At 34.5% G+C, this 25,043-nt stretch overlaps 5 protein-coding genes across 5 annotated transcripts; 2 read left to right on the top strand and 3 right to left on the bottom strand.

The window, feature by feature from the left end:
• Positions 1 to 2,681: 2,681 nt before the first annotated feature.
• Positions 2,682 to 3,473, bottom strand: LOC106308571. Its single transcript, XM_013745726.1, has 3 exons — positions 3,141 to 3,473; positions 3,017 to 3,073; positions 2,682 to 2,858 (listed from the first exon to the last, which is right to left on the bottom strand). Exons 1-3 carry the CDS (start codon positions 3,471 to 3,473, stop codon positions 2,682 to 2,684), a joined length of 567 nt encoding a protein of 188 aa, XP_013601180.1.
• A 2,479-nt stretch (positions 3,474 to 5,952) lies between these two features.
• LOC106312561 (putative methylesterase 14, chloroplastic) lies at positions 5,953 to 8,171 on the top strand. The gene is made up of 5 exons (XM_013750124.1): positions 5,953 to 6,365; positions 6,977 to 7,219; positions 7,297 to 7,440; positions 7,557 to 7,691; positions 7,761 to 8,171. Exons 1-5 carry the CDS (start codon positions 6,120 to 6,122, stop codon positions 8,031 to 8,033), a joined length of 1,041 nt encoding a protein of 346 aa, XP_013605578.1. The 5' UTR covers positions 5,953 to 6,119; the 3' UTR covers positions 8,034 to 8,171.
• LOC106312562 lies at positions 8,160 to 9,229 on the bottom strand. Its single transcript, XM_013750125.1, has 2 exons — positions 8,776 to 9,229; positions 8,160 to 8,392 (listed from the first exon to the last, which is right to left on the bottom strand). The coding sequence occupies exons 1-2, from the start codon at positions 9,126 to 9,128 to the stop codon at positions 8,278 to 8,280; spliced, it is 468 nt and encodes a 155-aa protein (XP_013605579.1). The 5' UTR covers positions 9,129 to 9,229; the 3' UTR covers positions 8,160 to 8,277.
• A 2,443-nt stretch (positions 9,230 to 11,672) lies between these two features.
• LOC106308570 lies at positions 11,673 to 13,680 on the top strand. The gene is made up of 5 exons (XM_013745725.1): positions 11,673 to 12,193; positions 12,246 to 12,498; positions 12,602 to 12,866; positions 12,915 to 13,540; positions 13,612 to 13,680. The coding sequence occupies exons 1-5, from the start codon at positions 11,673 to 11,675 to the stop codon at positions 13,678 to 13,680; spliced, it is 1,734 nt and encodes a 577-aa protein (XP_013601179.1).
• Positions 13,681 to 14,007: 327 nt separating this feature from the next.
• On the bottom strand, positions 14,008 to 14,514 carry LOC106308569 (uncharacterized protein At4g04775-like). The gene is made up of 2 exons (XM_013745724.1): positions 14,344 to 14,514; positions 14,008 to 14,268 (listed from the first exon to the last, which is right to left on the bottom strand). The coding sequence occupies exons 1-2, from the start codon at positions 14,512 to 14,514 to the stop codon at positions 14,008 to 14,010; spliced, it is 432 nt and encodes a 143-aa protein (XP_013601178.1).
• Positions 14,515 to 25,043: the final 10,529 nt, after the last annotated feature.

Genomic DNA, 25,043 nt, shown 5'->3' with positions numbered 1-25,043 from the left:
TCTTGACCTCTGAAGTTCAAAGAAAATGAAGGATTTTATGTGTTATAAGCACATTGTCGCCTATCGTATGACCCGCTAAAAAAAGCGGACTAAGACGGTGAGATGATCGAGGCCAGGGGTGGTTTCAGCCTTCTAGACAAGATTTTGGCTATAATCGTTTAATAAGTAGTACATAAATAAATGGGCCTATAATATGAGACCTTCCGCTGCTCGATCAACAATTATGAGGGGAATTGATGATACTGGCCTTATTACAAGGTAAATTAGCTTCCTTATCAACACAAAATTTCTTCTGAGGCGAGTTTAGAGACCGGGCCACATTAGTCTTTTTTTAAGTTCAATCCTTGGAAGGGACTTTTCCTCTCTCTTCTTTCCTAGAGCATTGGTAACCTTGCGCTTCCCGACAGTTTTAGTCCATAGGGAGAGGGGACTGAACTAAGAGCTACAGTAGGGATGAGCACACCTCCTAAACAAGAGAGGCAAGTACTCTCGGAGAGGAGTGAACCTCGGTGCTAAAATTTTGTTCCTGGTTGATAACTCCATCATATAGGATTTCAACATCTTGAAGTCTGCCTGAATCAAATCTTACGCTTGCTCTTACCAGAGGATTGCCGCAGAGATCCGGTTCAGCAATGCGAGCAAGAGCAGACCTTCGATCTCTTGAGCTGGTACGACCTTCATTTGATGCTTGTTCAGTCAGGAATTCCAACCGCTCTTTGAGAGGGCGTGGGGAAGGCGTATGAGACTCTAAGGATCTCGGATGCTGAGGGTCAATACCTCTAGACTCACACTTTGTTGAGACACCAGTTTTTCACTCGACAGAATTCAAGAGTCACCGCTACCCACCCTATGACAGACCTTCCTAACTCAGGGGCGATGAGAGTCAACTAGGGCCTCATCAAGATTCATGACTCGAGCAGCCAAGGAACCTTGGAAAAATGTGCGAGAAACTCCATTGTCAGAGTAATTAGAGGAGGGTCATCTGCTTCTATCCACCAAGGAGTGATGAGGGGTTTATACTGAGAAGGATGACGGTAACTCCTTTGATCATCATGTCTATGCTTAACAGCTTTGGTACGTAGTAGAGCAATGCGCTGAGTAATTCCCAGTTTCATGTCCTTTGGTGGAGGAACATTGTGAGATCTTCGAAGACAGTCCTTTTCCTCGTGGATCAGAGAAAAAGCAGGCGAAACAATGTTTCTAAATTTTTAGATATTTAAATTTGACCGTGGTGATCTCATCTGTAAAGAGGAGAATCTTTGAGGTCATAAGCAGAGGAGCTAAACCATCCATATTAACTCTAACCCAGGCTTCTTCCATTTCTCTAGCATCTATAAAGCTAAGCTCCTTGCCAATTGTATGAATTGTATTATTGTTCCAAAAGTGCAAGGGAATACCCATGGATTTTTATCCAAAAAGAGATGATGTCAAGAAATCTCTCTGAGACAACTGGTTCCCAACGTTATATCAGAGCATCCATTTGTAGTTATACAGCCCCTTATTCAGAACCAAAAGAATATCAGCTTCAAAGTTAAAGCGGAAATGAAACTACCCTGGTCCCAGCTCTCAGCCCACCACTCTTTCGACAAGATCCAACACTTGTGGTAGAAAGTCAACAACGGCTCGGGACTTTTGAAATAGAGGTTTAGTATTCTGACCAATAAGTGTGAGTTTATTTCCCTCAATAATCTCTGAGGTATCAATTTCAGCGATCCTGATAGGGGATCTCTTAGCTGGCCGCTGTGGCTCAGCTGTCCATTTTTCCTTCTCATGGCGAAAAAATCTTCGAGACACAGTTGAGACTTAAATTGGTGAGTAGAAAGAGAAGACATGAGTTCTGCAACGAAGAGGGTTACCATAAACCGAAACTGCGGTGGAAATAACGGATAACTCAGTTGGATGAGCGCAAGGAAGGATTTGAAAAGAGGTTATAACAACCTAACAAACACCAGCACTTAGAACCCTATGTTTTTCATGGAGGAGCAATCCGACGGATGAAAAACCATTTCGTGAGAAGAGAAGTTCAGGGGCCGGAGAAGAAGCTTGAGAGGCGCATGAGGGATCATGGCTGACCCATCATGGCTGTCGGGGGTTGAAACCGGCAAAGATTGGGCAAAAACGGTATGATATCAAAGAAAATTATCTTAATAATCTAAAAATATACGTATTAACTATTTTTAGATATCAAAATGTATTTGAAAATTTCATATATTTTTTGTATTCTTAGGTTTTCTGGTAGTTTGGGTTTAGGTACATTTTGGTAAATATATTTACATTTTTAGTCATTAAAATATATTTTGGTTTTGTGGGTATTTATAAATTTATGAGATTTTTCTGTATATTTTGTGGTTTTTACGTATTATAATATTCCATATTTTCATCTATATTTTAAAGGTTTTCGTTTATTTTTGGATTTTAAGTTTTTTAAGTATTTAGAGTTTCAGAATGTTTTCAACGTTTCAGATACATTTTTGGGTTTCAGGTAAGTTCTTAGAATTTTTTTTTACGTGTGGTAGTTTTTTTTTTCATAACTGTTAATATCATATAAATGAAAGTTTGATTTTACAAGATTTGTATATCAAAGAGACTGAGACACCTTGGCAAAAAAAAGGTAAGAATAAGGTGAAACAAAAACATAGACAATAGCAGAACCATTATCTAAGCCATAAAGCCATCAAATTTCAAAATTGCTTCCTAGCTGTGATTGAGTTCCTCGCTTCCTTGTCGATGAGGTTGTGGAAAGTAACATGCGGAAGCAAACCTTTGCTGTGGATGATGCCTTTTGTCCCCACAGATTGTATATTGTAGAGTGGACCACCAACTTCTTTAGGATAGAAGGAGCGGCATTTGAAGAGTGCCTAATCCAAGACAACAATTCAGACCAAGAGGTAAGCCGTGAAGGATAGGATAGCCTTGCGATAGTTAGATTCCACACTTCCCTGCTATAGGCGCATCTGAATAACAAGTGATCTCGTGTTTCCTCATTTGTGGTGCATAATGAGCATGTCGAGGGAACCTGCAGACCCCAAGTAACCAACCTTGATCTCGTGGGAAGACGGTCTGCATTAGCCACCTAGAATGTAAAAGCATTTTTTTGGAGTTGCTCCTTTGTATCAAACAAGATTTGTCCATCGCTTGACCTCATCCCTGGGTCTCAGCACGTCCCACATCTTAGCTGCTGGATATTTAGCACCCAAGTTGATACTTTTCCCTTCAACACACCAATTAAAGGTATCTTTTGGGTTGGTCTGCTGCGGCAGGGGGATGGTTGAGAGAAAGATATGAAAACTAACAACAGCTTCTGATCTCGGTGATGGGAGGGTCCAGCCTGACGTAGTATAAGCTTTGGAAACCTTAGCATGTAGTGGAATGCAAAACTGAGCAGGACCAGAAGGTCCGATCACTTTAATATGCTGTCCTAAAGGAGTCCAAATGTCAAACCAGAAGCTAATGGAGTTTCCATTACCCAACATTGGTGTAGAGAACATTATTGACTCATGCCTCAATTTTAGAATTTGCTTCCAAGCCCAAGAATCAAGCACATTTTCTTCTATTGCCCATATGCTTTTCTCTTTTAAATGAAATTCGTTGTGCCAGGCCACCCATAAGCTTTTGCTATCCGAGTGGAGGAGCCAGAAGAAAACGCAGACACAATACCCTGTTCCAATCGTAGAAGCTTCTTAGTCCTATGCCACCTTCACGTTTGGGAAGACACACTGTTGTCCAAGCAATTTTTGTTCTTCCTACAATGTCAGTGTTGTCGGACCATAAGAATCTGGAACAGAGAGATTCAATCTTTCTGACGCATCCTTTTGGGAGTATAAAGGTCGAAATCCAGAAGGTAACTATGCTGTTGATGATTGAAGAGATCAGTTGTAACCTCCCTGTGAATGAAAGAGATCGGAAAGCGAGACGCAACGGCTCATATTCTGATATTCTTAATTTCCTGCTCATCAGAGGTAACCAAAGGTATCTGATGGGGAGAGAACCAATGGAAAACCCGTAAGATGACAGCTCATCAGCCTCGTTGGGACTCAGATTCGAGTGAAAAAGTTCAGTCTTTGAATAATTGGTGTAAAGACCTGACCAAAAAGCAAAGTGATCCAAACATTCAGTAATCCCATGTAGAGAGTTGCTGATGTCGTTGAAGAAGACCATAACATCGTCCGCAAAATAAGATGAGTGATCTTTAGCTGAGAAGTGCGTGGGTGATACAAAATGATGTCATCAATCGACTTTGAAGCAGACGGGAGAAAGCTTCCATTGCTAACACAAGCAGATAGAGAGACATCGGGTCGCCCTGGCGAATGCTTTTAGAGCTAGCAAAGTGGTATGATGAGACTCCATTCACAGATATGGTAAACGTAGGCGTAGTGATACATGTGGTAGATTATTCAGCACAAACTGGATATGTAATATTTGATTCAGCAAAAGGTGTATATTGAGTATTTGATTCAGTATAGTAACCAACATTATTTCGGTCACATTGATTTTGGTTTGAATGTGATAATTCAATTTTTTTATTTGAAAATAAATATTTATTTAGGATAAAATTGACACAATATTAAAATTGTTAAAGTTCATTTTGTTTTCTACCAAAATTTGTAAATGGAGAGACAACAAAGTTCATGTTGCTACATTCACATGTAATGTTTTGTCCAGAATAAAATCATGTATGTTAAGAAAGAAAGTCAAAATCTGTTAGACATTCCCAAAATACTCCTCCTGTTCGTAAGAAATAAATGTTTTAAATTTTTTTTTTTTAAGTATGTTTAAGGTTTTCAATGCAATTTATATTAGTTAATAATTGTAAATCATAAATTTCATTAATTTTTTTTAAAAAAATATTATTGGTAAAATTTCCTATTCGGAACTACGCTACACGCTAGTCGGGCGGTAACCCCGGACCTAGCGAGTTACCGAAAAATTAGGGAGTACTCAGGGATTACGCGAGACCTAGTTTTAAATAAAATTTAATATATTTATAAATATATTTAGCTAATTTTAAACATGATGATACAAATAATTGGACATAATTATATAATTTTTTATATATAATTTTATACAGTCTCTTTTTGATTCGTAAATAGTGGGTTTGGTACGAAAAAAATCCCTAAATATAGTATGTATGTGTTTGTTTTGGGTTTGATAGCTAATTATAATTATTTAGTAATGAATAATTACACAAAATCTGTCAATAATGAGGGAAAAATAATCAACCGTGTTTTAACTTACACGGACGGAAAAAAAAAAAACTTAGGCGGTCAACGCAGGATTAGACGGGAATTAGGCGGTCAATGCGGAAATTATGCGGTTTTATGCGGCTCAACGCCTGGCTACACCGATTTGGGCATAATCGCCGCGATCAACCTCCGAACAGCGCCTAGGCAGCCGCGTTTTCGAACAGGGATAAAATTATGAAAATTTGATAAAAACAGAAAATAATACTTTTGTTATCAAAATTTATTATACTTTTTAATATACGTAAATAAGACATGAACATAGATTTCTTAGAAACAAATGGAGTACATAACAAAGTTTACAGTGAAAGTCTCCTTAGTCCAATGGTTTGACTAAGGGTTCATTAAAGCTTCTACATCAGCAGTTATGTATAGATCCTTATAAGGCAGTTAGAATTGTCGGTCGTCGGATCATATAATCTTTCTCGTAATTGTAATATTATAATAAATCAGCGTTAAAAAAAAAAAAAACAAAGTTCACAAAGAAACGAAACATTCAGCAGTGTGAATCCGTATCTTTACGAGATCTGAAAGAAAAGAGGAAATCTCTTACCAATGTACACAATCAACAAACTTAGCTTGTTTCTGACCAAAACTGTCTCTATCCTTTGTTTTTCTTTTATTGCGGTGGTACAAAAATTCAAGAGACAACTGTATTTGTACTCGCAATTAATAACCGACTGCTTCCTCACCTACTCTCTCTCTCCTCTCTGGAAGTAAAGTAACAAGTCTATTGCTTGATCCCATCTAGGGCAACAGACTCTTCAAGCTTTGACTTTTCTCGGAAACATGCCATTTCCTCGAGAATTTCTTTGAAACTCTGTCCTGTGAAACTCGAATTCAGCTTCTGGGTCAGACTTTGTTCTTGATTTGGAAAAGATGGGTAACAAGATTATCTCCATGATGAAGAAAGATAGAAAAGATGGATCCAAGAGCATGAGAATGAATCGTTCACAGAGAAAATTGCTTGCCGAGGAAGAGATGTTGCATCGACGAGCTCTTTCCATGGCGATTCGTCAAACTCAGCTTTCTCAGAGATTCGACGGATCCATGTCTAAACGGGTCGGGTCCACAAGCACCAGGAAACAACGCACCCTCTCTGACCCTTTTTCAAATGGCAAGCAGGTCTCACTACTACTTGAACCATATTTTTCAATCATTTCTAGAAAAAAGTTCAGATCTTTTACTAAATTTTTATATGATTATTTTGACTGGGTCGTTGCCTTTTTGGTTTAATGATTGTTGAGAGCTTTTTAATTTTTATATATGAGAAGAAAAGGTCATAACAAAAGTGGAGAGGAGGAGGAGATTCTTTAGTTAAGATTCGAAAAGAGATGTTGAAAGTGCCCAGAGATTCCTAATAAATTTATCTGTTGGATAATGCTAACTTTATCAAGAAAATAAATGTTCTTTACTCTGATACCGACACTGGATTGGGACCAGATAAAGCTATAAAGCCTATGAATGTACTGATACTTATGTTATTGTCTGAAAGACATTATTGTGTAAGAATTTGCTTGTCTGTCACTGTACAACTTATGCTGCTATGACCAGAAGAACGAGTTTAGAAGAGAAGCTCCTGAATGGCATAACTTTTGTTGGAAAGTGAAATCTACTTCAGTGATTGTCATTGCTTTATAGATTGATGATGTTACTTACTGCTCTGAAATTGATTTAAATGAATGATCTCATAGAAGCTTATTATTTAATTATGTTTCTCCTTTTGCTTTCTTCAGGTACCAGATTTTTCGTTAGAGAGCTTGGCAGTGAAGAAATTCATCCTGGTGCACGGTGAAGGCTTTGGGGCATGGTGTTGGTACAAAATTGTTGCTTCATTGGAAGAGTCAGGACTGTCTCCTATTACAGTGGACCTCACTGGATCTGGATTCAATATGACCGACACAAACACTGTCTCTACCTTGGAGGAATATTCAAAGCCATTGATTGAATACCTTGAAAATCTCCCTGAAAAAGAGAAGGTTAGACTTTGCTCTCTTTGTTTGAAGGTTTATGCAAAACCAATGCAATGATATAAGAGTTTGTTGTCGTATGCCAGGTTATTCTGGTGGGCCATAGTACTGGAGGTGCGTCCATTTCGTACGCTTTAGAGCGTTTTCCAGAGAAAATATCGAAAGCTATATTCCTATGTGCAACAATGGTTTCTGATGGCCAAAGACCCTTTGATGTTTTCACTGAAGAGGTAAAAAGAATAAACACTCTTTTAGCCTCACATCCAACATTCACTAGAGAAAATGCGATGTCAGTCTTTGTTTCTTGTGCTTACATTTGTGAGAAACTGTCCTACATTTGCTGCAGCTTGGTTCTGCAGAGAGATTCATGAAAGAGTCGCAGTTCTTGATCTACGGGAATGGAAAAGACAAGCCTCCTACAGGGTTCATGTTTGAGAAACAACACATGAAAGGCTTGTATTTCAATCAATCACCCAACAAGGTACTCTCCAAACACACTCAAAAATCATAGTTTCTTGATATCACATTGATTCTGGCTTATGGTTTTCAGGATATAGCATTGGCGATGATCTCGATGCGACCTGTACCACTTGGACCAATGATGGAGAAGGTATCTCTGACCGCAGAAAGATACGGGAAAGGGAGAAGATTCTACGTTCAGACGCTGGACGACCTTGCACTCTCACCAGACGTTCAAGAGAAGCTAGTGAGGGAGAACAGCCCCGAAGGAGTCTTCAAGATCAAAGGAAGTGATCATTCTCCTTTCTTCTCAAAGCCTCAGTCTCTCCACAAGATCCTTCTCGAGATTGCACAGATTCCTTAAGAAACATCTGAACGATTTCTTTAGGGGAGAGGATATTGAAATATAATCTGAATTGAGAATACTTGGTTCATTGGGATCATTTAAGTTATAACCTTTTGTATACATTTTATTTTTTTTGAATCGATCAACAGTTCATAATTATATGACTTGAAGATAAAAAGTGGCTGAATACACAAATGGCCATGTATTTGAAGATCTTTAGAGATACACACATACACAGGAAGAAGAATGAAGAAAACTCTTGTTATTCCAAGTCTATAATTCCAAAGTTGGAGAGAAGGATTTTAACTTGGTCGACAAGGTCTGAGCCTGTGGCATACTCTGTAAGCATTCCAACCGCAAAACCAAACATAGCCCACCTGCAAAACAAACAAAGAGATATATCTCATGTCCAAGCAGAACCAACTAATTCTTGAATCAACCACACAGTTCTTGTACGTGTTCATAGTAAGAAACTAGGAAACAAATGAGTTTTTGGTCTACCTGAGACAGACAAATGCGCAAGCAAATTGTGAAAAATAATCATATGACAGAAGTCATCAAGTTTGAAACTTTGAGCTCAAAATTTGAAGGTTATGCTGCTGATGGAGAATCATAACGACCAGAAACTTTAAAAGCCAGAGTAAACCCAACTGAGATCAGGACTTAATATGGCAGGCAGACTAATGTTTTACATACACTAGCAAATCCTCAAAACAATCAGGACCCACCAATCAAAATCGAGAACTGAGATCATGTTTACCTTCCATTGGAGATCTCGTTTTTGGGTTGGAAACCAAAGAAGGGACCTTGACCAGAAGCTTCAAGCTTCTTCTGCTTAAAGTATTCCTGAAGCTCTTTGGCCTTCTGCCTCTGAAACTCCACTGTAGTTACACCCTCACCATCAACAGCCACCGATTTCTGCAGGGGCGGGGATGGAGGAGGAGGTGAAGGCTCGCGGAGAGTAGGAGGAGCAGAGGGTCTTCTCAATGGACCTTCTGCCTGAGAACATCTGATGACGAAGACACATGGCTTAATCGCTGAGAATCTGAAAGACGACGAAGTTGTGGAAGAAGAAGAAGATGGATTAAGAATTCTAGGTGAAGCCAATGACATCTTTCGTTAATGGAAGAATTGTTTGATGGGTCGAGCTGTTGTGTTTTTGGCAATCTCTATGTGGATGAGATATGGCCAAGTCTCGGCATTGTGCATAAACGGCTTTTGGTTATGGCTTTTGTCAAATGGTACCTTTTTTTTTAACAACCTATATTTATTAATTAGATCATAAACAAACTATAAAAATACATACAAAATTATGAAAACACAACAAATATAAACTAATTAGAAAAATAATTAGAACACATGATTCTCTTTGAGATGTCTTTATTAATAGAGTATCCACTCTATTAATTCTTTTGTGATCTTAAAATATTTGTCGCATTAAGAACACCTATTCTCTTTGTTGTATTACATTGGTTTTATTATAATTTAGATATATATATATATATATATTATCTAATATGTTGATTTAACCATAAGAAATAAAGATTGAAAAGACTAATTTTCAACGATTGTATAGATATCGCCATACAACAAAGAGACTAAACATTTTATTTTGCATTGCCACTCTTCTTTAATATATTCCATGATTTCAGCAATATATTTTGATATCAAATATATTGTATCAAAATATATTGAAAAGTTCATTCAGTGACATCAATCTCCTTCCTTTTGTATCTAGATCATGAGGAATCCATGGTGATATTTTAGAAGGACGTTGTTTCCATAACAACTCTGATAGATTTGTTTCAAACATAGGATATGCCACACACACTTTCATGGTAACCACTAGAAACTTTCATGGCTATGACAATGACATACCTTTGTGGCTTCCATGGCCATTGTTTCCAAAATATAATGGTTAGGATGATATCATTACCGAATTCTGAAATCAAGACAGTCTTGTCATCGACCATGGCCCCATAATTCATGTCGGAGATTGCACCTTCGAATTGTAAAGAAGTGAAACTACACTTCAATCCGTCATAAAAAAAATATCTTCTCCACAAGAAAGAAGAACAATAGATATATAATCATCAAAACAGATCACATTTTAATCAGAATTATTGGTTGAGCGATTGAGATATGAAAATCTCATTCTCCATTGCAAGTAATCATTTCAGGATCGCTCATTTATAACCAAAATTTTAATTAATTTATTTTTTGTCGACTTGACTATTAAGATACAGTTTATCCTGTCCACTTTCTTAAAAGCTCATGCATTACGACACGTGGACATACATACATAGACATGTCAATGGAGTGAGTTAAGTCAGATTGTGACTCGGTGACTCCACTGCTGGAACCACCATAGACTTCACCTACATCTTTTGAGGGGCTACTTTCTGGTCACCTTTCTTCCTCATCTACAACTTTAATATGCTTGTAAAAAAGAGTGTGCCCACTTCTCCAGTATACGTCGGCTGAAAGAACTTTACCCGTCTCATATTGATGGTATAAGGCACGATATTACCCTAATCCAAAAAGAAGACTCTGATGAAAAAAAAAATGGTAGATAATCTCAGAAAACCAACAAAATCCGATCTAAACGACCAGAACTTTATTCATCAATCAAAATAGAGAAAATAAATCTCATGAAGATCGGCTTTGTATTTGATTAAAGCACATCAAATTTCGCCAAAAACAAAAAGATCCGACATGTGGAATGATATTTTGATCAGATGATCGAAAGATATATTACAACAAAATGATAAAAGATGTTTTCTTCCTTCTGAATGATTAGATTGTGTTAAGAAGGAAGAAATTTGAGAGAGAATTATCTCTCTAGAGAAGAAGAGAGACCGCTACTAACTTCTATATTTCCAACTTTGATTTATTTATTTAGGGAAAACGACATATTTCCACACCAGAAGTTTCATATAGTAACAGTTCCACACGATCTTTCAACCTCATCTTAATTGCACATATATAAAGTTGTACAACCTATTTCCCCACAATGTCAAAGTTCGAAACCCGAACCCACATGGACGTACAATTAGCTGATTAAAATCGGTTTACCGGTTTTTGAGTTTAAGCCTAACCAATAGAAAACCTAATTAAACCTTAGAATACCCGTTTTCGACCCGATTTGTTATTATAAACCGTAATTTAACTAACTCAGTTTTTATTAACCAGAAAAAACCCCAATTTTGTTCATCTCTCTCAAGTGTCGGGAACCCTAGGTAAGACTGGAGCTTTGAATCAATTTCGTCGACTGTTCTTTCTGCCTGATCGGTTATGTCAGGTGAGTTTGCCGTCTCATCTTCTTCCTTTTCGAGTTTCCATTATAATTACTCTCTGTTTTGAACTGAATCAATTTTGCTTACTCTTTGTTTCAATTTCGAGTATCTAGTATGATAATCTTAGTTTTTTTCTTGTAGAATGACTCAGGAAGGAGGGATTGGTGTGAATGTTGAGTGGAATGATGTCCCTGAATTCGACCAAGGTTACAATTCTGATGGTGAAAATCGACGTGAGCGTAACGACTTCAACATTGAGAAAGATGTTGGTGAATTTGTAGATGAACCTTCAGTCAGACACAACGAGTATCCGGAGACAGAAGATGATGAAGAATAAGAAGGAAAATAAACTCAGAGGACAATGTATAGGCGCATCGATATTAGGAGAGGCGCTGGTGGCTTGTATGGAAGACAAGTATTCATCAGTGGTATTGCGTTCAAGGAAGGTGTGGTAGACTATGCTCTGAAAACTGGCCGAAACATCAAACAAAACCGGTATGATAAGACGAAGCTGGAGTTTGTCTGTTCGGGGAAGGGCTGTAGTTGGCGCATATACTGCTCATCTTCGGGAAAGTCTCCTAACAAGTGGCAAGTGAAGATATTGAAGGAAGCTCATTGTTGTGTTCCCATTGGTACATGTGAGCTGCTGAAATTTCCGGTAATTGCACGGCTGTTTGTTGACAAGATTCGAGAAGAACCCGAGTACTTCATGCCAATGAAGAATGATGAGTTAGTTATGGATAAATGGAAGCTTATTGTGACAAGGCCTCAATGTCAACATGCTAGGAAAAAAGCATTAAGGTGGATTGAACGAGAGTATGATGAGCAGTTTAGTCGCCTTCGTGATTATTGCTCAGAGATAAAGGTGTCAAATGAGAACTCGTCAGTTGAGTTAGATTGTGTGAAAAAAGGAAGTATTTGATGTGTTCAACAGATTCTATGTCTGTTTCGACGTACTTAGGAAAACCTGGAAAAACAATTGGAGGCCTCTCATAGGAGTAGATGGATGTTTCTTGAAGTCAAAGTTGAAATGTCAGTTGCTGGTGGCCTTAGGTCGTGATGCTGATAATGCAATTTACCCAATCGCATGGGCTGTGGTACAAGTCGAAAGCAAGGAGAATTGGCGGTGGTTTATGAAGAAGGTCAGAGTTGATCTTGAACTAAACGATGGAGATGGTTTTATACTTGTTTCTGATCACCAAAAGATAACAATCTAAACTGTTTAGACAATCATATGTTTCTGTTTTCATTCTTGTTGTTGTTGAGTTGACATTCTTGTTGTTGTTGTAGGGATTGATTGCTGCCGCTAAGATGGAATTGCCTCGTACTGAGCACATGATGTGTGTAAGACACATCTATGGTAACTTGAAGAGTCGACATGGGAAGAAACCAGAACTGAAACGACTGATTTGGAACCTTGGTTGGAGCTATAATGAAGCTGATTACAAGGTAAATCTATTGAAGATATTGGCCTATGACGAAGAGATATATGATGATGTGATGAAGTCAAAACCGGAGACTTGGTGTAGAGCATTCTACAAGCTTGGACCATGTTGTGAGGATGTGGAGAACAATTCCACATAATCATTTAACAACTTCATAGGTAAAGCCCGAGACAAACCTTTTGTGCCGATGCTTGAGACAATTGCTCGTCTGGCCATGGTTCGTATAGCGAAACGCGATGTGACTGCCACCAGTTATGAAGGCCTTGGCACACCATATGTGGTAGACACTCTTGCGGAGTTGCATGAGAAAGCTTTGGAATGTACGGTTCGACCGTCAACCAACATGACATATGCTTCTACTCTCAATGGTTGTTCATATAGAGTAAGCTTGACCAATAGAACATGTTCATGCCGGAGATGGGAGATCACTGGTATTCCTTGTGAACACGTCTATGGTGTTATGTTGAACAAAGGTTTGGAAGCTCAAGACTATGTCGAGCACTGGTTTAGGGCAGAAACATGGAAGAAAATTTATGCTGATGGTATTGTTCCTTTACGAGGAGCCAAATTTTGGCCAGTAGGACCGGAACCTCCAATTCTCGAGCATGACCCTCCTGATCAGCCAGGTTGCAAGAAGGTTACTAAAGCTGATAAAAAGAGGAAGAAAAGCGTTAATGAGTCCCCGGTGAAAAAGACAGATAAGATATTGAAGCGGATTATGCATTGTTCGATCTGCGGGGCTGCAAATCATAACTCACGGTTCCATAATAAGAGACCTAAAAAGGTATATCTCAAAGCTTTTAAAACCATGTCTTCTATATTCCTCCTCTAAAGCTGTATTGTGTTATGTTTTAGGCCTCTTTGGGTGAGGAGTCTTCTCAACCTGAATCTTCTCAAACAGTTTGCACTCAGCAAGACATTTGAAGATGTGGTCATGTTGCTTTTGAAACCTATTTTAGTGTGTTATTGTACTACTCTATCAGCTTTAAGAACCTATTTTTGTGTGTTTAGGTACTATTTTATCGGCTTTTAGAACCTGTTTTGGTGGTGCTTAAGATTTATGTTTTCTCTTAAATTGCATTTTAAAGAACATGTAACAGCACACAAATAACATGATCATGGAGTACAAATTCATATCTTAAATAGCAAAAGATATTGTCTTACACAACAAGTACACATTGTCAACATATTACATAACATACTAAGATTGATTAGGATCGAACAACACATAAACTAAAACTCAATCTAACATCAACCTATTAGCCTAGAGCACACGACAATGCTCAAGCAACCTAGAGCAACAATAACCATCAGTTTCTTCAACTCGGACTTTGCTTCACCCACAACTCCTCCAACCTTTTCAAGAATTTCTTTCTCAAACCTCAGCTTCTCTAGCTCCAAATTCGCAATCTGGTTTTGTTGCTCAAGTCTTTCAGTCCTCATCCCCAATATTTCTATCTCATCCGCCAAAGCCTCATCAACCCATTTGTACGAGTGGTTATCATTGCTAAGCTACACATACAAATCAACATCATTTTTTCAAATATATGCTATATGAACATTGAATCTCAGATTCATTACACTTACTTTTCGCTCCACTGCATATGCACGGTAATATCGCCGATAAGGATTAGCTTCGGACTTTGACATTCTTGCTACCACGATTTTGCCACACCAGCATCTCTTCGGCACACCGACCACTGTTCCTCTTCTTCGAACACCTGATGTCCCTGACGAAGCTCCACTTTCGTTGCTCATCTTCGATTTTCACCATCTGAAGGAGAGAGCTTCTGGGTTCATTTTTAGGGTTCCTATAATTGGGGGTTTTTAAAACTGGATTCCAACCGGGTTAAAATAGGATCTCTGGTCGGGTTATTTTATGTCTTTCGGTTTGGTTACCTCTTCTGAACCACTAAATTGATGAATAACCGAAGCCATGTAGGTTCGGGTTTCGAACTTTGACATTGTGGGGAGATAGGTTGTACAACTTCTATATATGTGCAATTAAGACGAGGTTGAAAAATCGTGTGGAACTGTTACTATATGAAACTTCTGGTGTGAAAATAGGTCGTTTCCCATTTATTTAATTATCTATTAGGTTTGTATACATACTCTTATAAATAAAGTAAATACACATTTTTACTTAATTTTAGTTTTTGCTTAACTGATCTTTAGTTTAAAACAAGATGCATTAATTAAAGTCTAAAAAACTTAGTCTTTAAAATACAAAATCTAAAAAAAATAATCTCTTATATGTAGAGGGAGTAGTAATTAAACTCAGATTTTGACAAAAAAAATAATTAAACTCAGAATAAATTTAACATTTTGATGCAGCGTACTATCAGACTGATTTCTCTTAAACCTGAACGTGCGGCTTTAGCACCGTACTTCCTCGAGTGTTTGCTAAGTCAGCCTCTTCCCGAACTCGACCAGAACTTAGAAAGAGGAAGTATTTTAGTGAGATGTTAGAGCCTTTAGGAAGTGTTTTTCTAATTGAAAACTTGATGATTTACAAATGAGGATCTCACACCCTATTTATAAAAAAATCACCTCCTAAATGGATGGTGGAGATTAACCCGAATCAACGGCTCAGATGATAACTGGCGTTTACAGTCGGATCCTTGGTGTTTTTGAAGTTAGAGCATCCACAATGGGAGCTCTTAAGGGAATCGTTAGAGGGTCTGTAGCCCACTTTCTTAGAGTTTGTGCAAAAAAGAATCCTCAAAATCCTTTGATAAGGATTGATCCTTACACTGTTCACGGGTTCCATTGACTATGTGGCGGCCCGTGAATGGTCATCTTTTTTTTTTTTTTTTTTTTTTTAAATTCAAAATATCCAAGATTAATCCGAAATGCCCTTGTGCTAAGGACTCCAACGAGTCTCACCATTGCGGATGGTCTTAACCACACATACAAAAATCTGCCACCAAGAGCTTCTATCAAAAGCTTGCAGCTAAATACTATGGCCCTTTTCTGGTAATAGTGCGCATCATTTCGTCTTTAATTTCTTGAGAGAAGCAAGATTCATCATGTTTTTTATGTCTCCCAACTGAAACATGTATTGGGACAGGGTCATACATTGTCTACATTGCCCACATCAGCGACAGAGGTCAGAAAAGTTTATCCTACAGCCAATACATTACATAAGCACTAGCTATGATTAGGAGTGTCATTTAGAGGCTTTAGTTCATTGGAAGGGCTTACCAGTTTATGAAAGATCATGTATGTGAGTGAAGGATATTGGAGAGAGTTTCCGCAATTTGAGATTGGAGACATACTCAATCTTACCGAGGAGGTATTGATAAGCCTTGTATGTGCTATATGAAGAAGAAGTTTAAGAAAAAAGCCACAAAGTAAATGATGTGTTCCAGATGCAGAGAGGAAAACTGACGTGAAGAAGGAATAAGATTTACGTGGGAAAGATCGTTAATCTATTGTGTCATTTTGTTAGGCCGTTGGGTACTTGGGTCAATATGTTAGGTAGTTAGAGATGTATAAATAATGGACCGGTAAAATTAAGAGGGTTGGGCTTTTTATATATCGTAAAGAGGAGATTAGCGTACAGCTCTGTTCGTAGAGAGTCAGATTCCTATTTTAAAGAGTAACTAGATTCCTATTTTACGGAGAAAGGCCGGATATATTTTTTGTTTTATATTTTTTTAGATCTTTTCAATTGGTAATTTAAATATAGATCTAATGGCATAAAGCATTATAAATAATATTCTAAATAATGATAAAGATAAAAGAAATAATAGTTGGACCATACTTTTATTAATGGGTCACACTGCTATTTTAATAGAATAGATACATCACTTTAGTCTACTTTACTAGGGTTGGTCCGCCCTACGGACATGTTGGTGAGTATACAATAAAATTATTTTATATTAAAATTATTTGAATTTCATACAAAATTATTAAAATTATTTTAAATTTAGAATTATAAAAAGTATTTTTATTAAAATATCATATGCAACCGTCGTTTGTCGTACAGCTGCCGGTTTTGGTTCGCAGAGTCTATATAAGTCTGTTTAAGTTGTTGAAAAAAATGAAAAATATCATATTGTAAAATTTAATAAATTATGTTGGTTAGTTTTGAAAGTAATCGTAACATTCTTTATTTTTGCCAGGACACAAATTTTTTAAATAAAAGAAATTCAGGAAAACGCAATAATTTATATTTTTTCTTGTTGATTTTTATTCAATTTGATATAGTTGAAAAGTATATAAAGTAATGATAATTAATAATTTATTTATTTCTAGGAGTTTCAAATTTCAATGTTACACTAATTAGTTTTCTTATAATAATAAAGTAATCCACTCCAATCTAAGTCAATTAAAAATACAATGTTACGCAATAAAATTATAAGAAGGTATATTTGAAATAAACATTAAACTAGGTGTTGTGCCCGCACGTGCGGGCATAACTATTCTATAAAATTTAAACATACATTATAAAATCATCACTTTTTTCAATTATATTGTTCCAACTATATTTTAGGAAAATTTCCAAAAACAATCTTCATCGACACTAATCTTATCACCAAATTTTATATGGTCACATTTTAGTATATCTTTCATAGAAGACAAATTTGCTATGATAGCTTTTTTAGTTAAGTTTCACAAAAATAGCTTTGAAATAGTAAAATGACTAAAAAAAGTTTTATTAATGGGTAAAAATACATTTATACCATAGAGTTAACTAATCTATACTTATGGTTTATAGTTAAGGGGTGGAGTTTTGAGGATATGTTTCAAATTTTAAAAAATTTAAAATTAAAATTAAAATTTTCAAAATAAAAAGAGCTATTTTGGTTATTTTCTCCTTATAAGCTATTTCGAATTGAACGATTTAAAGTTGAAATCTATTTTTATGAAAAAAATTTAAAATGAGCTATTTGCGAGAATTGGCCTAGAAAAAAACATATTTTCCTCATAATGAAACTATATGATATAATTTTTCTTTTGTCTAAACATTTTTATACTAAAAACTGATAAGATTATTGTTGGTAACTACAATTATATTACCTTGATTAATATATATATTAATATATATATATGTATGTATATATATATGCTTTTATTGATTTTGGATAATAACAGGTTAGTTAATATTTTTTAGATAATGATAATATATAATTAAATTTTATTTTACCCAATTATTATTTATTCAAGTTTACCTTATATTTTTGGGTGATTTTATAATTTTATATGAATATATAACTATCTATATTATGAAAAATATAATTATCTAATTATTAAGCATTATAAGTAAAGATTATTATTCATTAAATGTAGAATGACTCTAATTACTCTAGTTTTTAATGTGATAGTTCAGATTAAAAATATCAATTTGAAACTAATAATATCACAATTTTATATCAGAGTATATTTGTTTAATTAATTAACTAATACAATCTGTAAATTTGTATCATTACCAAAACCTACCAATTTAACAAGTCGGTAAAAAAGCTCATGCTATGTTTTAATTTTGAGCTCATACATTTTTCATTTACTCAGGATTCACACAAATAACGTCCATAAGACCAAGAACTTACATGTGAACAGTACACTATAGGTTTTTCTTTTTAGCAATTGAGATGGAGAATTTAAGGTGGCCAATAACGTGAAAGTTTACCTTTGGTACTACACAAAATAATAAACGAATAAGAAAAATCAAGTTGAAAAATAACAAATATACGTAGAACATAGAACTTCTATGATAGAAGAAATACTTCCAAGTTACAAAACCTAAATCTAATGCAAGAAAAACACAACAAAAGAAAACACACATCAAAATAAAAGCAAACAACTAAGAACAACGCTCCTTGATTTTAGATCTTCTTCTTTTTCTTGTTCTTGGACAAACCGAAGCTCGAAGTCCAAAAATCCATATAACAAAATAGTGATACTACAAACTAAAAGAAACTCAAGTCAAAAAGCATAAGAGAATACAATTATATTTATAAGACAATAGAATCCTTCTTCTATCTCCATAGCCACTGAAAAAACATGATATAAGATACTGAAAAAAACAGGATATAAAATTCAATATGAACAAAACCATAAAGAATCACATAATAAAAAAATATACATAAGATATCCGAAACAATAGGAAACAATTATATTTATAAGACAATAGAATCCTTCTTCTATCTCCATAGCCACTGAAAAAACATGATATAAGATACTGAAAAAAACAGGATATAAAATTCAATATGAACAAAACCATAAAGAATCACATAATAAAAAAATATACATAAGATATCCGAAACAATAGGAAACAATTATATTTATAAGACAATAGAATCCTTCTTCTATCTCCATAGCCACTGAAAAAACATGATATAAGATACTGAAAAAAACAGGATATAAAATTCAATATGAACAAAACCATAAAGAATCACATAATAAAAAAATATACATAAGATATCCGAAACAATAGGAAACAATTATATTTATAAGACAATAGAATCCTTCTTCTATCTCCATAGCCACTGAAAAAACAGGATATAAAATTCAATATGAACAAAACCATAAAGAATCACATAATAAAAAAATATACATAAGATATCCGAAACAATAGGAAGTCACTCAATATGATATAAACTAAACTAAAATGTAAAAAGATAAGAGATGAATAGGTTTTATAATAATATTATCGTGCGAACAAAAAGATAACAATTGGTTAAATATATATATTATAATCTAGCAACATTATATAACTATTTATTAAGTAAAACAATTAATTATAATTATTAAGCATATGATAAATAACCAAAGTTACTTAAAAGTATGGAAAAAACGACAAATAATTAAAATAATCTAAAACGAAGGAGAACACGACAAATCAGCAAAATCACTTCATAAATAATAGTATAGATTATAAAAATTAATAAGAAATAAGAAAGAAATATGCAGATAAAAAATAAAAAATATATGAAATTATCTTCTTTTTTTCCAAACACGTTTTCCATTATTTTTTGAGATAATTTTTATAATATTAATTTTTAATCAGTTAAATAATTAATAATATAACTATACATTAAAATATCAACTAACAACCAGGTAGCATTCATAAACAACCAGATTTTTTGAAAATATTTTAAAAAGATAATTCCATTCCCAATAAAAATATTTAGAAAATAAAAACAAATAAACATTGCTGAAAAATATATTAAATTTTAACTTAAATAACAAATATATGTTGTTCTTTCAACTAAATAATAACAAATAAACCTTTATTATACTAAAATATTATTATAAGCCTATTTTAAATATTTAGTATAATGATAAATCTAATTATTATATGTGTATATATATAATACTAATTATAAAAATTAATAAGAAATAAGAAAGAAAGATGTAGATAAAAACATAATAAATATATGAAATTATCTTCTTTTTCCAAACAAGTTTTCCATTATTTTGAGATAAATTTTATAATATTAATTTTTAATCAGTTAAACAATTAATTATATAATTATACATTAAAATATCAAAGAATTTAATCTGTCTAATTAAAATTGTTTAAGTAAACTAATGATTGGTCCTAAAATCATGGAGAACATGACAAGTAAGCAAATTCACTTCTCAAATAATAGTATAGATTTAGTTTGTTCTCAAATAAAATAACATTAAATTTCACTATTTTCTCTTACAATTTTTACTGTCTATTATATTATTCTTGTTATAAATCATTTAGTTAGTTTTCCACTAAAATTTTCATGAAAATATAATTATTTTGTTCTCAATAACTTTTTGTTTTAACTCTGATATAAATAAAATTAATTTTTTAAATGTTTGTCGATTATGCTCAATACGGAAGACATGAAGTCTTTTTTATACATGTTTATTTCTTGAAATCAGTTTTACTTTTTCCTATAGATTTTTTCTTAAAATTACGAATTTAAAAGATATAAAACACGAATCATTGATTAAATAAAAAAATACATTAAATTGGATAGATTTCATGAAAATATGATATTAATCATTACTATTTATAAATATAAATATTTGCTTGAATATTGAATATGTCATTAAACTCGTAAACTAAATAAGCTAATTAGGATATCCAAAAGAAATGATACTAATCAAATTTTGCAAATATGATTTTTACATTACTTGGTTACGTACTCTCTTTTTGAAACAATACAATTATTTAGTTTATAATAACAATTAGCTATATTATTTTTTATGACGTCTTTCAAAGATCTTTAACCATGTAGTTTCGTACTGAACAATTTCATAATAAAGTTAACTAGGGGTCGGCCCGGGCTACGCCCGGAATTTTTTGTTTAAATTTTAATTGTGATTATATATTTTTTATGTTTACTTTAATATATAATAGTATAATTTATTATAAAATATATAAGTAGATATGTAATTATAAAATTATTTTAATTATTCATTGTTTTTGTCTTATGATATCCAAATTTCTATATTTTTGTTATTGAAAAATATTTATAAGGTGATGCGCAAAATAAACAAAAATTAATTACAATTTAATTATGGTGTTTGATTGATTGAACTATAGAAATAATGTTTCATTTCACTTACAATTTTTTATAACTTTTGTTTCCAGTTAGTCTCCAAATAATATAATGGACCCTCCTTCTTTAAATCTATAACCTTACTTAAAAAAAAATTCAAAAAGCAATGGTTTAAATGTTATAATATTTTTTACGTAAAAAAAAACTTATAATTAAATCACTAAAAAATTACAAACTAAATTCTTGTAACATTTTTTCTGTATTTATAACCCAACTAACCGGACCCATGATCTAAATAGCTTTTCGGTTAAATATTGTTAAAAGGACAACCAATTAAAATTTTATTTTAGTTCTAAAACCATTGGATTCATAACTTTCACGTGTGTTTAAAAATGTGTCTTTTCAACCCCAAATTTTTTGTTCCACTTTGTCCTACATCTATTTTAATGTATAATTATATCTGTGCTGAGATGGTAGATATCAATAAGTCTCGCAAGTTGTTTTATTTGTTGTAGCGCAAACGTTTAAAAACTGTTGGGAATAATTTGTTCAGCTAATGTAACGGTGCTAAGTTGTGGCTGAATTTTTCTTTAACTGATGCTCAGGGATAATAAGCCCAAGAATTAAATGTTACTGCTTGGACGTAGCCTAAACAAAACTTTAAGCCGATAATGTTGGCTTAATGTAGGAAAACTCTGTTAAGCAAGAAAAAAAACTCTGTACATAGCCGGACAGAAAATTTAAAATTCATTCAAAAAAAAAATCAAACTTTCAAGCTAGTCAATCCTTTGACAGAACATAACCGAAGAGACAACACGTCAGTTCAGTCAAGGTGCGAGGAAATGGTAAGCAACTGACCCTGACATCTTTTACCAAAAAAAAAACTGATCCCGACATTCCGGTGATCAGCTGAGTTGATCAGTTAAGGATTTACAAATTTAATTATCATTGAAGGTATTTTTTTCACTGAAGGTACTAAACTTCCTTAGATATTGAGATTAGCTAAACTTCCTTAGCTATTGGGTCATGTTAAGCTCCTTTTGTTTTTGAAAAAAACACGTATTAACTTGGAAACCTTATTTTTATCGGTTTGATCATGAGTATACCGTATCAGAGTATGAGCCATATAATAGTGTGATCAACATAAACGCTCCAGGTATATCATATCCAGGATTGTTATCACCTTGGAAGCTGCACCTTAAGCTCTTGCCAAAGGCTCTGCCTCTATATCATACTTTAAAACATGATAACATTCATGCCGCTTTTCGAGAAAGAGCACATATGTTCTACCCCAAGCAGAGCAATCCTAGGCTGCATCAGAGAAAATAAGATAAATCAAGAGACGGAGAGATAAATGCATATCTATAGGGAATGATTCAGTTTACCAAGGGGCCTTGTATCATCTTTGAAGTTAGTTTAGAAATCTTGAGAATGTGTCTTCTGTGAAAGCTCTTCTATGAACGTAGGATCACTTTCTCTTTACGTTCAACGATTATCAACACCTTCATTGCTACCTGAACGTACATGTGTGTTGTCAAAATGAAAACACATTAATAGGATCTTGTTCAGAGGAAACTTACAGAGAAAGAAAGAAACTTATAACCCAAGTGCGAGTTTTGGATAATCTCTTTGACAATGCATGAATGCTGTAAACACCATCTGGTTGTGGTTGTATTACAGATATCGCCGAGAATATCTCTGCAGAAACACAACCACGTCGTATGTTCTTGAATCATATCCTAGTTTTAAAATTGCAGAGGATACATACTGCGAACATGACGTTCTTTGGGAGGATATTCGATATAATTTGTTGCCTTGCCGATCGCAATATATAAATCCTAATGTATGAAGATCATGAATCAATAACACGCATAGATCATAATATTCAAAATAATATGAAGTTTCTCAAGATGAGGAGAATAAGACCTTGAATTCACTGTTGGCCTTAGCGAGACACAACGGTGGTGGAATCCTCGAGCACTCCATAGACTTTTTGTAAGCTCGTAATATGGCGTTTCTCAAATGAGGAGTTTCATACACTATATAGATGGAAAATTAAGCGGAAAGATGTGCAGAGACCTGTTCCTCGGCTTCATATATATATATATATAGTGTATGAAAGCATGAGGAAAGGTGGGAAGTTGGAAAGATGAAAAAGCAGTGAATTGCTTCGGTTACTCACGGATGCGATGGTGGATTAGAATTGGAGACGACGGAGACATTGGATTTGTTGACCTAATTTTATAAAACAAAATACAATAAAAGTAATTTCTTTGTCATGTGCTTTCAAATTTCTAACTGGGCCTACACGTAAACTAAGACCATCTTTAACCCTAAAACCCTTTTTGAGATCCTTAAAAAAATTTTAATAATAAATTAAACCTTAAGTGGGGTTAAGGATCTCTGTTAAGAAACTTCCATTTTTAGCGGTCCAATGGAGGTTTTTTAATTCGAGGTTCTTAAAAAAATTAATAATTTTTTTTAATAAAATTTATTTATTAAATAAAATATATTAAAAGATAACATTTAAAACATAGATTTAAAAAAAACATGAAAATATAGATTAGTACAATAATCGAGAATAATTCGAAAACAAACTTCCGAACTCAGTTGATGTCTTCATTATGTCCAAATTTATGCCATATATGTTCAACCAAATCCGCTTTCAGTTGTTGATGCTTATGTTGATCACGAATTCTACTTCGAGCACCCATCATATTGGCGATATTTGAAGGGATATCCGTTTGAAAATCGAGATCGACATGTGAACTTCCGGGGTCGTCTCCGTGTTGGAACTCCGAAAGATTAGACAGAGTATATCCATCTCGTTCATCTTCCACTATCATATTATGGAGTATGATACATGCTCTCATAATATTCCCAATTTTGCCTTTGTCCCAAAAAAGTGCCGGGTTTTTAACAATTGCAAAGCGAGCTTGCAAGACTCCAAAAGCACGCTCGACATCTTTTCGGATAGCTTCTTGGTGTTTAGCAAATAAAACCGCTTTCGGCCCTTGTGGCTCCCGAATTGATTGGATAAAAGTAGCCCATTTCGGATAAATACCGTCGGTGAGATAGTAAGCCAAATGATACTCCCTTCCATTGACATAGTAAGTGACTGCCGGAGCGTGACCTTGTATTATATCATCAAAAACAGGTGAGCGGTCAAGAACATTGATATCATTTAAAGTACCTGGCGGTCCAAAAAACGCATGCCATATCCAGAGACAAAAAGAAGCAACCGCTTCTAAAACAATTGTGGGTTTTCCGGAACCACGTGAATATTGCCCTTTCCAAGCGGTGGGACAATTCTTCCACTCCCAATGCATACAATCGATACTTCCTATCATACCGGGAAATCCACGGAACTCACCAACTTCAAGTAGACGTTGAAGATCAGCCGGTGTTGGTCTTCTTAGGTACTCTTCACCGAATAAATTTATTATTTCTTCGACAAAATGTTCCACACATGAACGAGTAGTTGTTTCACCGAGTCGGAGGTATTCGTCAACAGCATCAGCGGCGTTACCGTATGCCAAGACACGAATGGCTGCTGTACACTTTTGAAGTGGAGAGAGACTAAGCCGGCCGAGAGCATCTTCCTTTTGTCGAAAGAATTCAACTTCATTGGAGAGTCGATCAACAATACGCATGAACAATGGTTTGTTCATTCTGAATCGCCGTCGGAATAGATTAGAAGGATATGTTGGGGTTTCACTGAAATAATCTTCCCATAAACGTACATTGCCTTCTTCACGGTTCCTTTCGATGTGAACTCGTTTTTTTCTCTTTTTTTTT

The sequence above is a fragment of the Brassica oleracea genome, chromosome C8 (assembly GCF_000695525.1).
Source record: "Brassica oleracea var. oleracea cultivar TO1000 chromosome C8, BOL, whole genome shotgun sequence".
In the NCBI taxonomy this organism is placed as follows: domain Eukaryota; kingdom Viridiplantae; phylum Streptophyta; class Magnoliopsida; order Brassicales; family Brassicaceae; genus Brassica; species Brassica oleracea.
This window is presented reverse-complemented; position numbering and strand designations above follow the sequence as displayed.